At 47.3% G+C, this 17,933-nt stretch overlaps 2 protein-coding genes across 11 annotated transcripts in view; one reads left to right on the forward strand and one right to left on the reverse strand.

Moving 5' to 3' along the window:
• Window positions 1-232: 232 nt before the first annotated feature.
• Window positions 233-4,483, forward strand: IL9 (interleukin 9). The gene is made up of 5 exons (XM_032245990.1): window positions 233-346; window positions 459-494; window positions 577-609; window positions 2,337-2,468; window positions 3,970-4,483. The coding sequence occupies exons 1-5, from the start codon at window positions 233-235 to the stop codon at window positions 4,087-4,089; spliced, it is 435 nt and encodes a 144-aa protein (XP_032101881.1). The 3' UTR covers window positions 4,090-4,483.
• An 8,316-nt stretch (window positions 4,484-12,799) lies between these two features.
• The window catches only part of SLC25A48 (solute carrier family 25 member 48), a 47,884-nt gene continuing 42,750 nt past the window's right edge, over window positions 12,800-17,933 (reverse strand). For 3 of the 10 annotated variants that reach the window (XM_032246101.1, XM_032246205.1, XM_032246573.1), the window contains one exon: window positions 12,800-13,181. In XM_032246101.1, the coding sequence (XP_032101992.1) occupies window positions 12,999-13,181 (183 nt within the window). In that variant the 3' untranslated portion in view covers window positions 12,800-12,998. Of the gene's footprint in view, window positions 13,182-15,351; window positions 15,490-16,154; window positions 16,285-17,933 lie in introns of all 10 variants that reach the window. The other 7 variants (XM_032246328.1, XM_032246388.1, XM_032246146.1 and 4 more) reach the window with 5 other exon arrangements.

Below are 17,933 nucleotides of genomic sequence, written 5' to 3' on the forward strand. Positions count from 1 at the left end.
TCATCTGTTCTGAGCAATGACATTTCCTGGCACAGCATCATCATTGTCAAGTGACTCAGTTTGATTTTTTTGTTTGTTAATATCAGGTGGCCCCAACTTACGGAGAAAAAGTGGGCTCTTGGTGTCAGAAAAAGTATCAGTTTGATGTCAGGGTTTTCCCATGTTTGAGAGGGAGCTTTAAATATCACTCAATTTGAAGGTGTCTGCAGGCGCACTCTGGTCATCTGTCAAGATGCTTCTGGCCACGGTCCTTACTTCTGCGCTGCTCCTGTGCTCGGTTGCCGGCCATGGGTGTCCAACGTTTTTGGGCATCAGGGACATCAATTACCTTATCGACAAGATGCAGGTAGGCTGTAGGGGGCGCCCGTGGGAAAGATGGCTACTGACAAAGCGAAGTATGTATGAAGATGAAAAAACTCAGGGCTGACTAGAGGTTCTTATCTCTCTATCTACTTTAGGAAGATCTGTCTTCGAATTGCAACTGCAGAGCTAATGTGAGTGAATGCTCTTTAAGAAATTTCCAAATTAATTTTAATTTTCCCATCTGGAATCTTCACTCTGAAATTTCTCTTGCAGGTGACCAGTTGTCTCTGTCTGCCCATTCCTTCTGTAAGTATAGTGAAGAATATAATTTTGACCTTGGGTTTTTTAGGTTTGTTTTTACATAAAAATAAGTTGCTTTATTTACTATTTAATGTTATAAATAGTGGTTTAATTCAATTGTTACAGATTAGTGTTCCCTGTTAAAATCACATTGTTACAAATTACTCCCTTTTTTTTTTTTTTTTTTTTTAAGATGAGCTTTCACCATGATGGCCAGGCTGGTCTTGAGCTCCTGACCTCAGGTGATCCACCCACCTCGGCCTCCCAAAGTGCTAGGATTACAGGCATGAGCTGCCGCGCCTGGCCCAAATTACTCCCTTTTAAAGCTATGATCTTGAAATCTTATATTACGAACTTTTTTTTTTTTTTTTGTATTTAGTTAACTTTATGCCTCTTGGGAAGTTTAAACACTTCTCAACATTAAATAAAAGAATCTTGAGGCCGGGCGCAGTGGCTCAAGCCAGTAATCCCAGCACTTTGGGAGGCCGAGGCGAGCGGATCACGAGGTCAAGAGATCCAGACCATCCTGGCCAACATGGTGAAACCCTGTCTCTACTAAAAATACAAAAATTAGCTGGGCGTGGTGGCGTGTGCCTGTAGTCCCAGCTATTCAAGAGGCTGGGGCAGAATTGCTTGAACCCGGGAGGTGGAGGTTGCAGTGAGCGGAGATTGTGTCACTGCACTCCAGCCTGGCGCCTGGCGACAAAATGAGACTCTGTCTAAAAAAAAAAAAGAATCTTGAATATCTTTTCAGATAGGTGGCCATGTGCATGATTAAATGAAGCTGGAACTAAGGATATAATAATTGCTATATGGCTCATATCGTATTGCTTCCTAACTTATTTGCTGATAACTCTTGGGTTGTGAAACAATGTAAATAAAATGATAACTTCATATTTTTTATTGGGCATGAATTACCTACCCGCTATGCCTCCCCCTCCCGCTTCCTCCCTTTCTCCTTACCTCCCTGTTGTCTGTCTAGCTGATGAGGGTGGCTGTTGGTTTGAATGCTGCCCTCTGGACAGATAGAGGATCTGGGGTTGTGGGTGGAAGGAGGACTTCCAGAGGGTCACTGCCCACTCTGGCAGAAAGGACGGGTGGCAGGAAAGTTCTGATTCCTGATTCAAACTTCTGATTAGGGTTAGGAGGATGTGCTTCACCAAGGTGCAGTGCCTTTTTCTTTCTCATGGAAGGCCTGGGAGAACCTGAGCTTCTTGCCCCAGCTAGGGTGAGATATCGCACCCATTGAGGTCCATCCGTTAGATGAGAAGAGGCCAGAGTGCCTTCTGGGGAGGAACCAGGCAGACAGCATGGCCCCTGCCCCTTGACGTACAGTCTGTGTTTTTAGCTGCTGCTGAAATACCAGCTGCATTCAACTGTCACATCCCATTAGCTGGTGTGGAAAGGCTTTTCCTCACTCTGCACTTTCAAACTTACAAGCCTTGAAGCACCTGTTGAAAAGAATACTCACAGCTCTTTCAGGGCTCATAGCCCTCATGTTTCCTGGATGGAACATACTGGAAATCTCCTCCAGGGGGTGTCACTGTAGAAAGATGGCATCCCTTTAACTACTGAAGAACACTTCCTACACTGGCAATGGACCTATCTAAAAATAATGCAAGTTTGAGTTACACTGATTAAATCACAAGCATCTCTATTACATAGCTCTTTGTGATATATTTTCAAAGTTCTCCTCAGACTGTTTGTTTTAATAAATTCTTACTATTTACCAGGACAACTGCACCAGACCATGCTTCAAGGAGGGACTGTCTCAGATGACCAACACCACAGTGCAAACAAGATACTCGCTGATTTTGAGTCGGGTGAAAAAATCGGTTCAAGTACTAGAGAACAAGAAGTGTCCAGTAAGTTTGTTTTTACGTGTAATATGTTCTGGTTGGTGATTTCTATGTGAATCATGATGCCAGCCCTGTTTGAATGCAAAAGGATGATAAAGTTGGAGTTGATAGTTCAAGGCTGATGGAGATCTAAGAAATTTAATCAGAAGTAATAGAATTAAAGCGAGATTCAATGAAACAATAGAATTGAAGTGAGATAGACCATTGTTCCCCCTAGTTTTAAAAACACACTAATGGGGCCTTTACTTCTCTCCACTTATGGAATAATGAAAGAACCCTTTCTGAGTGTAATTAGAAGCTACAATCTGGAGAATCAGGGATGTAGTTCACATAACACTAAATTAGCCTAGAGATTCAATTTACTAACCGAATGGGTGTTGCTAAAAGAGATATTTTTTTCCTGTTGTTTAAAGAGGGTTTTTGTTTTTTGGTTTTTTGGACAGAGTCTCGCTCTGTTGCCCAGGCTGGAGTGCAGTGGTATAATCTTGGCTCACTGCAGCCTCCACCTCCTGGGTTCAGGTGATTCTCTTGTCTCAGACTCCCGAGTAGCTGGGATAACAGGTGTATGCCACCATGTCCGGCTAATTTTTGTATTTTTAGTGGACTAGGTTTCACCGTGTTGGCTCAGCTGCTCTTGAACTCCTGACTTCAAGTGATCTGCCTGCCTCAGCCTCCCAAAGTGCTGGGATGACAGGTGTGAGCCACCACTCCCTGACCTGGATTAAGAGGGTGTTTAAGGTCAATGCACCCAGGTCAAGGTGGAAGCTTGCCACTCGTCCTGAATGCCCATCCACAGATCCTCTTCTTCAGCATATACCTTAATCCCTAATAGCAGAGTGGGGTGGCGGGTTGGATGGGGTGACCTCCCTGCCTCTTTTAGGTGTTAGCATCTCCATGCAAGATCATAGAAGGCTGAAAGTCCTGTGCTCAGATGTTTAGCTGCATGTGTTTCTACCATCAATAGCATTTAGTTCTAAGTGCTTCATATATGCTGTCTCACTGAATAAATACATACCTTAGGGACAATTATTCAATTTACCACTCTCAGTGAGGTCAACTAATTTGCCTAAGGCTGCATATTTAATAAGTGGCAGAGCTGAGATTTGAACTGAGGTCTATTTGACCTCAGAGCCCCGTTCTTAGCCATTGTGCTGTCAAATGACCTTGGAAAGACAACCTAAAAGGATAATGATACCATTTTAGGCCTCAAAGAGTCCCCAGAAAAGACTTTCTCTAATGGGGAGATTTAGGGCCACTTGATAGGGGGGTGTGTGTGTGTGTGTGTGTGTGTGTATAGACCCCTGAAATCCAACTTGAAGTCAACCACCTGCGCTGTCTTTACACCACGTGAGCTAGCCTGGACCTGACCACCTGTTTGTTCTGGGTCTCAAGCCCCTTCCCTGCCCATCCACACACTCCTTCATGCCTGACTCTGGCTCTCAGCAGGTTGGCTCCAGGGCTGCTTGGCTCTACATCACTCTGTCCTTATCAACTTTCATCCCCACAGTATTTCTCCTGTGAACAGCCATGCAACCAAACCGTGGCAGGCAACGTGCTGACATTTCTGAAGAGCCTCCTGGAAGTTTTCCAGAAAGAAAAGATGAGAGGAATGGGAGGCAAAATATGAAGATGAAATATTATTTATTCTATTTATTCACTTTAAAAAGTTTTCTCTTTAAGTTGCTACAATAAAAAAATCCAGTAAGCTAAGTCAAAATCAGTTGCAATCATTTGTTTAAAATTATGTATCTTTATTTTGAAACAAATATATATGGGGGGAAACAACATGAGCTGGTCCCTAGGCAATTATTCATTTCTTGCTGCTCAGAGCAAAGAAAGCTACAAGCGTTGTGAAGGGGAAAAATAGATCAGAGACTCCTGTAGTGGTAAGAGTTCTGATGCTGAATACAGCCCTCAGGCTCACAGGCTGTGGCTGGGGCTGCAGGGGGCTGCAGGGAGCAGTTACTAAGGGTGTCTGTGGGGACCATCTGAGGGTTGCCGCTAGGGGAGGCTGAAGGCATGTCTGAGGTAGGGAGGCAGGGGGCCATGCCAAGAGGGCTAGGGTCCTGAGAAACTGGCCGTGTGCCTAAAACAGGAGACGGCAGCAGTTTGCAGGTGGGAGACTGCTCAAGAATGTGCGCATGCAGAATAAATAGTTAATAATTAAGTGCTTCACCCACTAGTTCGGTTAGGAAGTAGATATTATTATTACAGTGTTTCTGTTCTGTAGATACTGAAACCAAAGCTTAGAAAGTCTGGATGGCATTCCCAAGATCCCACAGGTGGAGAGATTTAGAGGAAGATTCACCCCAGCCCTCTCTACTTCTAAACCCTTTGCTGTTTGCATTCTGCCTCTTCTCATTCTCTTTATACCCAGGGTGTACATTGTGCTTCTTCCGACCACAGCCTGAGGGTAAAATAGACGCACCAGAATTCCAGGCCACACTCTCATATCCAGAAACTTAGGGAGTCTGACAGGTTTCAGAATTCAAGCTTTTTAGCCTTTTATAAAGTTGAAACAATCCATGCGCCATATATTACATAACACCCATAGCAGGGCCTGGAGCAAGATTCCATAATTAAACATATCAATCCTGTAGCAGTCACCCAAATGGTGAAGTTTTGCAGCCAAACGAGTCCTTGAGTTTTCAGAGCTATTTAGATTTCAGAATCATGATAAGAAATTGGTAAGCTGCATTAACAAAACAGCCTAGGTCTAGCTCATGCCCTACTTACTAAGGGAGCGAGGCACTCCCTCCAAGACTTTTTATCTGGGGCTCAGCTGGGTGTCTCCAGGAGGGATGGAGGTTTCTGTAGCTCCCTGGACGGCAGCCACCTGGAGTTCCAGGCAGCAGCTGCAGCGCCTTCTCTCCTCCTCTCCTCCATGTGAGTTTTCTGAATGACTGGCCCCAGACATAGTTGCATCATGTGACACTGTGTGGTTTACCACCTACAGCACAGGGAGACACCCAACTCAGCAATGCTCACCCCAAGCAGGATCACAGCAGGGACAGATGCTGGTGGCTGGTGACGGTTTCAGAATACAACTCAGAAATGTGGTGTGTTGCCAGAGGAGACGGGCAGAGACGAGCTTCCACTCACTGCTGCAGATTAATCACCAGAGTAGTTTGGTGCTGTCCCTCCACTTTTCTGCAAAAGTCACATAATCTGCAGTGTTCACTCCTGCAGACAAGCTCCAAGGAGGGTTTACTTACAGTGAAGTGTGCAATAATTATCATCTCTGTGGCAGGAGAGTTGAGATTCATCAAGAAGCCGCCCTGGAGAAAGGAGAACCAACATTTAGTGTTTACTCTGTACCAGGCACTCTGCTGAGCCTATTTTGTAGACTGTCTGGTTGGATCCTCACAACAACGCCACGAGATATTTATATAATTGTTGTATGTAATTTTTCCCACTGCGCAAATGAGATAACTAGGCCCAACGGGGTTGCATAACTTGGCCAGAAGCATGTTGCTCACAAGCGGTTAAGTTGCTACCCTCGCCAGGTTGCCAGGCCCCGGGCAGAGCTGTTTCCAGTAGATTCCAGGCCAAAGCACACACTGCTGGCCAAAGCCAAGCCAAGATGTGGCCAGCCATAAAGTTGGCTTGTCCATCTCTCCATCCCTCCCTTCCTCTGTCCATCCACCCAGTTTGAAGCAGGAAGATGCTGTGAGGTCTCAACCTCACCGTTCCTCTCCTCCCATTGCCACATTTCGTCACCCTGTTTCATTGATCCCAGACCAAGACCTCCCTTTCTCTTCAAAGGGAGGCCTCAGCAGAAACACAAAGAGGACCCAAAGGGCTTCATTCTTTGTTTTTATCACCTTACAAAGATGGCTTTAGCTAGGCACAGTGGCTTATGCCTATAATCCCAGCACTTTGAGAGGCTGACACAGGCAGATCACCCGAGTCCAGGAGTTTGAGATCAGCCTGGCCAATATGGTGAAACCCAGTCTCCATGAAAAATACAAAAATTAGCCGAGCATGGTGACATGCAACTGTAGTCCCAGCCACTAGGAGGCTAAGATGGGAGGATCGTTTGAGTTCAAGAGGTCAAAGCTGCCATGAGCCGTGATTGCACCACTACACTCCAGCCTGGGCGACAGAGCAAGACCCTATTTAAAAAACAAAAAAAACCCAAAAAGATGGCTTCATTGAGATATGCTTCATATACCATATTCAATACAATTCACCCATTGAAAGTGTATAATTCAATGGATTTTAGTATATTGGCATGTTGTGCAAACATCACTATACTGTATCATATCATCTGTAAATAGAGGTAGTTTACTTCTCTTTTTCCAATTTGGATGACTTTTATTTCATTTTCTCGCCTAATTTCTGGCTAGAACCTCCAATACAATGTTGAATAAAAGTTGTGAGAGTAGACATTCTTGTTTTGTTCCTGATTTTAGTGGGGACGAATCCAGTCATTCACAATTAAATATTAATATGATGTGGGCTGTGGACTTTTCATAAATGCTTATTAGGCTGAGAAAATTCCCTTTTATTTTCAGTCTGTCAAGCACTTTTATCATGAATGAGATTGGATTCTGTCAGATTTTGCCCTTATTGGTGTAGAGGCTATTGACACAGAGGTTAATTCTTGCCTTTAGAAGTTCTAACGGTAACTCTCCCAGCCCTGTGATAGGAAGTGACTCCTTGGGCTGTGGAAGAGAAGTCAGAGAGGAGGGGACGATGGCAGACACAGCTGAGTTCCCTAGAGAAGGGCTGTCTGCCTGACCCCCAGCAGAGCCTCGGGGTAGGGTGCAGAACTCCAGGGGATGGTAGAAAACCAAGAGTGAAGGGCAAATGAGCCGCGTGCCCTGAACGCCCTGGGAGATGGCATGAAAAGATAATGCCTCTTGCCACCACACGTAAGATGGGTTATAGGGAGGACCACCCACAGGCCCTAGGAAGGTGAGCTTGATGCAGCCCCCCGAATAGTTCCAATGGAGAAACCACAGATGTTTATACAGGACAGAGAGGAGCACTGATGTGTCTTGGAGGGTGATAAGGCTGGAGAGGCCTTGGGATGGGTATATATGTGGACCACGTGTCAGGGACCAAATGGGAGTGAAGATGCTTCTTCAGAAGCCGCCCTAGAGGGAAAGCCATGCCCAGGACTAGCCAGGAAGAACACCAGGGTAGGACAGAGCATCTCCCAGGACCCTGAAGCCTCTCCCGATTTAAAGCCAACCCCAGGGGAGGGTGGAGAAGGAAAAAATCTTGAACTGAGCATTTAACTTGGACTTTCTAAGTTTTACCCTGAAATAGCAAAATTATTTTTTTCTGTTGTCAGCTTGAAAAAAAATTTCAGTTAACAAAAAATAAAGCAAGCTTTATTTATTTGTTGCAGACCTGAGGATGTGATTCAATCACTCAACAGACACTAGTAAGTGCGCAGTGAGGAGCAGGCCCTGGGCTCAGTGTGCGGTGAGGAAGGCGCTGCCGCTGTCCTCAGGGTCCACGGGTGCAGAAGCGAGGAGAAACGTGGTCGGTACTGAGAAAAGAGGAGAGGCACGGGGATGTGGGGCTTGAGACTTGAGGGCGTGGCTCACTGGCCCCTCCCCAGGCCCAGCCAGAGGAGCGAAGCAAAATCTCTCTGGATGGTTTCTGGCTCCGTGGTGTTCATGGTCTGTACTTCTCTGCTGGACCAAACATTTCCTGGAAACCTCTTTGATGCCAGCCTAGCAGAGTGGGCATTGGGGGTCAGAACCTTGGAAGGCTTGAATCAATGACTCATGAGGCATCTCAGGCATTAGACGGGCCACGTCAGTGTCTGCACCATCCTAGCCCATGCTTGCTAACTGGTGTCCACTCGGAGGTCCAAAGGCCAAACCTTTGCAGCTCTCAGGGCTTCACATGCAGAGATGAGGGAACACCGGAGTCACCCTGTGTTCACCTCCTGGAAAAGCAAACAACCCAGACTCAGAGAAGAAGGCAGGCAAAGAACAGAAACCAGAAAAATCACACCGTGCCCCTCTTCCTCCAGCCCCTGTTTTGCACTTTACAGTTTACAAAACCACTTTTGCCCTTGATTCTTATGAAAGCTGTGCAAGTTAGGTAAGGGAGAGCAGTGTGTCCATTTTACAGAAGGCTCAGGGGCGCCGATGCCTGCAAGAGCACGCAGGTAGCCGATGGCCCACCTGTAACGGGAATCCAAGGGGAAGGTCTCCCTCCTGTGCAGTTCTTTCCACTACAGAGAAGGAAAAGGGCAACACCACGGGAGATGGAGACACCCAGCAAACAGGAAGAGAAGTGTCACGGGGCCCTGGTGCTCTCCCCTCAGGGCCAAGGTCTTGCACCCCCAGACGCGGACTCCTGCGGAGGGTTTGGTTGACCTCTGCTGCCACCAAGTGGCGGTTCTGCTGGGTATCAGCCTTCGGGTGAGGGTTGTTTTTTTTTTCCTTTAGGGCAGGAGTTCTCAAAGAGATCCCACGAGGTCAAAACTATTTTCATAGACCACTAAGATGTTATCTGCTCTTTTCAATCTCATGTTCTCACAAGCGTACAGTGGAGTTTCCCAAAGGCTACATTGCAAGAGATAACCCATAGACTAAAAGCAAAAGCAGACAGGGGAACAATTTCCCTCTGTTTAAGCCAGACTTAGCCGCAAAAAGAGAAAACAATGCAAGTCTTCTAGTTAATTATGTTGATTTAGAAAGAATCGCTATTTATATAGAATGTTATTTATGTAAAATGTCATGGGTTTATTATTATACCTAAATGGATAAATATTGTTGAAATTGCTTGAATTTCTGGTAAATGTTGGTATATATATGCAGATCTTCTTTGCATATATATACTTAATAATTTTTAGGAGTGAAAGAGGCTGCTATTGAGAACTGCTGCTGTATATGGCAATGGTTTTTGTTCTTCTTTTTATCATTCCTAGTAAGGCAAATTGGCCAACCCTGAAGTCCCCCAACTCCAGGGCACAGACACCAAAACTGGTGCTTGGCTTGGAATTCTGTTCTGTTTTCATCCTTCTTAAAAATAGAATTCCATTTGTTTAATGACTTTCCCGATCATGACACAGAAATTAATGCCTGATGCTAAGCTTCCTGAGGGCAGGCTCCCTGCCATTTTCACTCAATACCTAGAACAGCACTGGGCAGTGTCAGACTATACACACACACACACTCACACACATGAGTGTGCACACACACACATACATATATATTTGGCTAAATAAAACCATAATGTGTTGATGGGGGAAAACTCCCAAGTTGTTGACCCTAACTATTCCACAAGATTGCCCTCCAGAAAAGTTGAAGCAGAACTGTTGCTGGCTGACCCCTCCCAGTTCTGGCTACCACATGAGATTTGCTTGGGTTGGAGCCAGTTTCTTCATTAAGGCTGAGTTTCATTCATCACAGCCCAGGTGTTCCTGGGTGGGAGTGAGGGTGCAGAAGGTGTGCTGAGGCAGTGTCTGCCCAGCATGGAGGAGGGCGGGGGTGGGGAGCGGTGGCCGGCGCTGTTATTCAGAGCCAGGCTGAGGCTGGGCAGCGAGGCAGAGCCAGCCTGCAGCCTGAAAAACAAGTGCCCAGCAGGGAGCCCTAGCTCTGCAATAAGATGTGCTTTTATTTTAAGAAATTATAAAAACAATGTGTACATGCTGGAAAAAATCGAAACATTGTAGTAATCGCCATCATCAAATCACCATCATTATAGTGATGTACAAAGAAATCACCATCATCAAAGTGAGAACTAAAAGCCTTCTCCCAATCCTACATCCCAGAAATAGCCACTATTAAATTCGGTGTGTACCCTCCCAGAGTTTTTCATTGCCCATGTAGTTACACATATATAATATATATTTTTAAATGAAAATGAATAATATCATATACTTTATTCCGCCCTTCCATTTCTGCACTTACAATGTTGCTGACATATTTCCATGACAATATATTTAAAGTCCACCTCATTCTTTTTAGTGGCTGTGTGATACTATTCTAGAGTATGGATGCATCTCAATTTGTTTAACTCCCTCTTCTATTGATAGGCATTTAGAAAGTTTCTGAATTTTCATTATTACAAGCAATTCTCAATTAACATGGTCATGCTTGCATTTTTGCCCATTAATTTATGCTTCCTTTATTCTAAACGCTGTTTGTGCTTGCTGCTATGCTGAATCTAAGACTTGGTACAACTCAGTCCTGGCCGTGAAGGTGGGCACAGTCTGGTGAGAAAGAGAGGGCACACAGACATGACTGTAGCACAGGGAGGGACACAGTGCCAGAGGGGTCATGTCGCTGGAAGGGCCATGGATGCTGCTGGGAGAAGAGACAGAGAGAGAATCTAGGAAGCCCAAACACCTAAGGGCTTAAAGCATCTGAGCTGGGCTGAAAACAGGGAGCATTCCTGTGTCTGGTGATGCTGGGGGTAAGAGTGTCCTATAGGTTAAAGAAAAGCACAGAGGCAGGGAAGCCTAGAGGGTGCTGGGCAGACAGCAGCTGGCCCAGCAGGCTGGTTGGATCACTTGGGAATTCTTTCAGCAAACATTTAAATGCCCATTATATGCCTGGCACTGGACAGAATGAGGGAAATGATGGGAGCACAGAGAGCCTGGACCAGAGCAATGGGAGGTGAGTCCAGAAGGGCAGTTCTGATGTGGTTCATAGGAGGCCTTCAATAGCAGTTTGAGACTCCACACTTATGTGCCCCAACAACTTTATCTTTTTCACACCACAAAATAGCTATCATCATGGCTGCTGGCGATGTTCCCTGGGCTGGACAGCAGGGGAGTGTAGCCTCAGGAAGATTATCAAATGTGATTGGTGGTAAAGTCCTGAGCTGGGGCTCAGTTATGTTGGAGCCTCAGTTTCTTCATCTGTAAACTGGATCAGCATGCTTCTCTCTGCTTACCTCCTCCTATTATCAAGAGGTGCCGTGATGATTAATAGAAACTAGGAAAGGCTCAGACACCTGAAGAAAGTGGTTGGTGCATCTCAGCCTCATCAGGAGCATCCAGTAGAAGACCCCAGTTGGCCTTCTGGACACAGCACCACTGCTAAACAAACTATGCAACCATGCCTAGCACCGGGAAATGGTCCAGTTGAGGCAGACTTAAGAAACACATTCTAGAATGTGTTAGAGCAGAGACTTCAGGTCTACCCAGGGATGAACCAGGTGACAGAAACATCTCTCCACTCTCATCCTCTGTGCCCACCCAGGCCCAGTGAGGCTGGAGCAGACAGGCAGGCTTGTCTCTCCAGTCAACAGAGCCTCTCCAATGCACCAGAATGGCGTGCCACTGGAGTCCCTCGTGGCTGTTCCCACCACCTAGGTCAGCACCTGCTCAACAAATGTTTGCTGACTGAACAAATGAATGAATATCCCACTGCTGGAGGGTGGGAAGCTTGAACTGCAGCCTACAGAGATGCCCAGGGTACCCTGCAGTCCTAGAGGCTGTGAAGAGAAAGATTGAGGAGGGCAAGCTGATGGTTTTATTTCAAGCAGGGAACCCTCCGCTCCACGAACAGGTTTTACACCAAAGAGACTGAGCACTTTCAACTTGTTTGCACCATAGCATTGCTTTTGTCTTGGGTCTGTTAAGGCAGAGAATTTTCAGACATGCCAAATCACTCAAAGACAGGGGATGGTGGGGGAACAGGGTAGTGGATAAACCAAGGAAGACCTTTTCAAGGGAAAGAAAAAAGAACAAATTTGGGGGCATTTCCTGCACTGGGATTTAAGCCAGGGATGGCAAATAGATTTATTTTGTATGACAGTTCTGCGCAGCTGGTGGTGGCTGCCAGGGCACTGTGCTGTGGACTCTGCAGCGCCATTCAGCTCATCAAGAAAGGGCTCTGTGATTGGCTGGGAATGCTTGTTGTGGGCATAGAATTGGGAGAGGCTGCAGGGACTCAAGCCACGTAACAGTAAAATATTAATGGCCTCTCCACGTGGCTCTAGTAGGGAATAAAATTTAGAACAATGAAGTCACTTTGGAAGCCAGACTGTGGACCAAGTATTTTGTTTTGTTTAGTTCTCCATGCAAAAATAAGGCCCAGAGAGTGCCCACCCCAACCAAGCTAAGGGCCAGCCTCTCTGAAGCAAGTCACCAACATGTGTCACTGCTCAGGGTGGGAGTACCCCTAGGTTTCTGTCCCTCATTGCCCTTTTCATCTGCTATGCCCTCCCCTGCTGACCTTAGGCATCTGGGAAAAAAGAAGCCAGGCTGCCCCTGTCAGTTTCTCTCCTCACCTGTGTGAAGGGCGTTTCCCTCTGGGCCTGTAATACCCACAGAGGCCTGAACAGAGAGAGGAATGACAGTGGCCAGGTGCCTCTCTTGGAAATCAGGCAAAGGCATCTGCTACAGAAACAATGTAAAGAGGTTTTTAATGCTTTTATTTGGAAACTTAGAGCCAACTCCAGCTCTTCCGTGAATTCCCAGTGAGTTTACAACAGCCATGGGGGCAGAGCCAATTTAATCTAGTTTTGTTTTGTTCTGGTCTGTTGTTACCCGGTGCAAATCCAAAACCAAAATAGTTGATCAGTTGACCAATGGTCAGTTGCATCCCTCCAAGGCTAGAGCTCCACTGCCCCAGCCAGGGTGAGGATCAGAGTGCTTGTGAAGGAAGGAAGAAGGGGTTCTGAGGACAGCGTGCTTGGCTGAAAGCCCACCTGGTGGGAAGTCCATCTTTCTCTTCCGTAAATCACACCATGGGTTCTGCAGACACTTTTGCATTGACCTGTTAATGGAATGAAGCCCTGGGAAAAAGGAGGAAAGAAAAGAACGTCATCTAACTGCAGTCTTGAAATCTTGGATCTCGGGGTCAAACAACCCATTTGGAGACTGGGTATGTGAAGCACCAAGAGGCAAAGTACAGACAGGCAGAGGCTCTCAGGGTTGCCAGGGCTACTTGTAAATGTTCAAAAAAGGTATAAAAAGGTATCATAAGAAGACTGTATCTTCTTTCCTTGAACATGGGTTTTCCTGAAACTGAAGGTAGGCTAATGAGGTCTGGAGGGCGCATGTCAGGACAGAGGGCAGGCCAGCATTATTCCAGGAAGCTCTGGGGGTCTGGTCTTGGTGGACAGGTAGGGATGGCAGAGTTAGATTCATGAGCCACAGACAAGTCTACGAGCCAGCCACTGCTGAGTGGATGAGATACCACTTCTACCACCAAAGGTTACTGATCTTCCTGCACGGGACCTAGAGGAGTTGGGGGAGATCTCTGTGCCTGGCTGTTGGAAGGCACCTGGTGCTGCTGGAGCTGGGTCATCTATCTCCTGCAAGCTTTTAGAAACAATTCTCAAGTCATTCCTGCCATCTGTATCCAGGAACTCTTGAGATGGTCCCCACCCTGCCACTTCTTAGGGACTGCTTGCCTCCCTAGATCTCTAATATACGCCGTCTCACTCTGTCCTGGGTCTAGACAATGTGGGAGGCATTCAAAGAGTGGGTGTGACTGCTGCCTGACCATGGCCTGCCCCAAATCTCAGAGCTACTTGGTGAATTAAGAGCCAGTCTCATTAAAAGGCCTTAGTGTTTTGGGTTAGAGCAGGAAGTTGAATGCCAGGGGCAAGACTTGTTTAAGATGAATCTGCAGATGGGTGACCGGGAACCTCCCTCTCCCACCAGGAGGCAGCAGCCTCCTCCCTGCCTTAGCAGTCCTCCCTCCTAAGGCAGATAGCCAGCCATGCTCCTCATAAGAAAGAGCGCTTTCAGAAAGAAAAGCTTCCACTGGGGTTGGTCACTGCTTGTGAAAGGCCAAATGCAGGACAATCGTGATTGGCTTGCTAGAAACTTCCTCCTTTGTCCTGAAGCAGTTAATCACCAGGCTGGTCACAGTGGCAGGTACGACAGGTTGGGCAGGCATCCAGCCACTCTGAGATCTGGGAGGTCTTGGCATTAAAACCATCTTGTAGCTGAAGATTTCGTGACATGGGAAAATGGTCCCAAACTACTAAATGGGAAGAGAGGGCTGTAAAACACTGTGTAGAGCAGGATCCCGATTTGGAAATACACATAAGACAGCCTTGGAAGGATAATAACAAGGTCTTGTGATGACAGGTCTTGTTATTTTGTTCTTTCTGTTTATTTGAATTTTCTATATTTTTCTACAACAAAAATGCATGGCGTTTATTATAGGATTTTAAAGAAATTACTTTTCTCTGTTAAAAGGCGGAATGGCCAATATCTGAGCACAGCTCTGAGAATAAGACAAATTCCTTCCCTGTCCTGGACATCACCCAAATGCAGTAACTCTTCACTCAAGATGTTTAATTATGCAAACTGTGTTGCTACCCTTTTCCTTTTATAAGAAAGGGCAAAAAGCCAGAAAAGCTGTGAATGTTGCCACTTTAGCAAAAAGTGGAGTGTTTTATTTGAAGCCAGCTTCTGGGGCTTGTCCTGGGCTCACTACAGTCAGCCTGATTGGTCAGCTCCCGCCCTTTGCACAGGTTCTGGCACTGCCCATGCACCACGGCAGGGCTCTGCTGTCCCGAGAATGAGAATGCCCCTGCCAGCTCACAGGGGAGGCAGCAGTGAGGTTTTAGAGACAAAGATCATCCTTCCTAAGAGAGTTTGTGGTAACCAAGGCTGAGTCAAATGGCCTCTTGGTCGACTAGAAAGTTCAGTCCACCCCTACTTTGTCTTCTGGGCTTTCCAGGTAGCCAGTTTGGGACCAGATAAAGAGCAATGAGGAATAAAAAGCACAGGAGGAAGAGGAGGCCTGCGGGGATACAGGGAGCTGGTTATCTACCATCCAAAAGCTCTGCTGAGTGGTCTTCTGTGTGCTGGGCTCTGTGCCAGGCACCATCAGTGCAAAGGTGGGGATGGCTGCAGCAGCCCTGCCTGGGAAGTGAGGGCGTACTCTGGCACTTAGGATGCAGTGGGGGTGGGGGTGGGGGATGGTCTGCAGAAGGCACGACTCACCCCAGCTGAGAAAGCAAGCCGGCATCCTGGAGGAGGAGACTTCTACAGCCTGGGTGACAAAGAGCTGGTGAAGCCAAGAACAAGCGGGGAAGGAGCGAGAAGAGGATGTCAGGCAGAGGGACCAGCCTGAGCAAAGACCTAGGGGCAAGAGAGAGGGCGGGACATTCAGAACAGTGGTGAGGGATGAGGCCAGAGGAGGCAGTGTGAAGGCTTTTTATCTACATGGTAATGGAGAGCCAAGTAGGGCGTGTGAGCATGGGAGTCAGATTTCTGTCTTTAGAAGAGTCCTCAGGCTACTGTGATCTTTCTGCAATGAGAAAGAAAAAGAAAGAGGGTATGGGAGGCAAGAAATGGTGGCAGAGACCTATCCTCTAGGGCTCTGGGAGCCTGTGGGTGGCTCTGAGTCAGGCTCAGCTCAGTAGGGAGGTGGGGAGACGGCCCCTGCAGGTTTCCTGGTTGCAGTCCTCACCTATGAGCCTGGGTCACTGCGTCTGCACAGTGAAGGTAAAAGCCCTTCTCTGCAAGGGGTGTTGAAGCTGCTGTATGGAAAGATGGATAGGTGAGCTGTCTGGAAACAGGCACATTCTGTGCCAGACTCAGTCCCTGGGGACCCAGCATACCACCGTCACTGGTGGGCATTTCTGAACTGCTGTTTGATGACAAGAAGGATGGCCCCGGCCTACCACAGATTAGATATGTGACAAACGACAGGACATTTCAGAAGGTCACAACATTCTCATGACAAAAAAAAAGAGTTTCAACTTTCCAGGAGGCACAACTGGCCAGGATGGAAGCACACTGACCTGGCGCTCATGGGCTCGTCACGGTGTGGTCCCCGCGGATAGCCTGCAGTGACAGCTCGTACCCAAGGAACATGGCCGCGCTCATGGGGAAGCCCCGCACCGCGTTCACAGTGATGCCTCTGAAAAACACCTTTGCACAGGGGCCCGGTTATTGCAGGGGACTGACCCACGCCCTCTGCAGGGCCACCGAGGAGCAATAGAGAACGGCTCGTGGTGGGCCGTTCCACCACCTGGCACACCCAGGCCCCGTTCCTGGACAGAGCCCAGAGGACCTGTGTAGGCAGAGATCACACAGGGAAGTTCCAGTCACGCCCTGCCCTGACCCATGTCATGCCTGATAGTGCTTTTCCTCCCAGACCCTGATACACATGCACTAAACACTACAGGCAAGCTGTTGGGCCTGGCAAACACCTACATATGCTTTTTAAATTGCCCTCTCTCTCTCTTCTTCTCTCATGTGTATACACACATGCACACACACACGTGCACACACACACACACACACACACACACACACACACACACACATAGATGCATACACATGATCCTCGGGAATCTGGAAGCCCTAAGTAGACAGAACACCCAGCCATGCCCATTCACTGTGGTGGGGCTTCACAGGACATCCCCAAAGTGGTAGAGAACAGAACTGGAGCTGTGCTTAAGACTCTGCAGACATGGTTTGAGGCACAGCTTTCCCATTGAGAAGCTGTGTTACTTGGGCCAGTGGTAAACTCTCTGGAACTCAATTTTCCCAACTGTAAGAGGGGGTTAATAAGAGAATTGACCTGATAAGGATGTTAGAGGGACTAAATGAGGTGAGGCTTTTCCAGCACTTGCACAGTGCCTGGCGTACAGTAGAAGCACGCCTTAAATACTGATTACCATCATCACCCTCCTTGTTCTTATCAATGGTCTATCAGCTAAGAGGGAGTAGGACTCAATCTCAATCTCCATCACCAGGATGCATGCTCAGGAAGAACGGCCTGTGCTGATGAGCTGATAACTCTGCCTTTGCTGCTCCATGACACCTATATTTGTCTTCCATCTCTAGGGAGCATTATGTGATGCTTCCCAAACACTGCCCATGATCTTTTTTTCCTACCTCAAGCTTCTTGCATGGTATTGGGTGTCAGCTCCTAAATGTGATGTGGTTCCAACCCTCAAGCAGTTATAACCTATTAGTGGAGATAAGCCCCACTCAGGAACAATCACAACATGACCCAGAAAATGATGAGAGCAGATAAGAGCTTTGGCGAGGGGGACGGTGCAGAGGAGCCGGCCTTTAATGCATCCTCTGGGAGAAACAACCATCTAAAAGCAGGTCCCCACAAAAATGTAAGTGACTTGAGAACTGTCAGGCACAAATCGAAACCTACTCTACTTCGTGTATGATTTTCTAAGTTTGAGAAACAGAGCTGGTCATTTTTAAAAAGTAGAAACCAGCCCTTTGCCCTTCCCCAGTTTCCTCAGTCTCTGGGCACTGTGGTATCACAGTTGGTGCAGGCCTCTGTCACTGGCTCCGATATCAGGTGACCTTCCTTGGGGAGAGGTGCCTGCACCTCACAGCGGCCTCCAGGGTGCAGCGTGGCCCTGGGAAAGGAGCTGATGGACAAGGATCCCTAGGGAGGAACAAGTGGCTCAGCCAAGCCCTCGAGCTGTTCAGCCGAGGTGCAAGCGAGATCCTGGTAACATTAGCACTCTTCCCTAACGTCTGACCTTTCTGAAATTCCACAGGCTCATCCACAGTGACTGAATAACAGCCAGCAACTGGGTCAAACT

This window comes from Sapajus apella, unplaced genomic scaffold (genome assembly GCF_009761245.1).
Source record: "Sapajus apella isolate SASKATOON/1434 unplaced genomic scaffold, GSC_monkey_1.0 scaffold1, whole genome shotgun sequence".
NCBI lineage: Eukaryota > Metazoa > Chordata > Mammalia > Primates > Cebidae > Sapajus > Sapajus apella.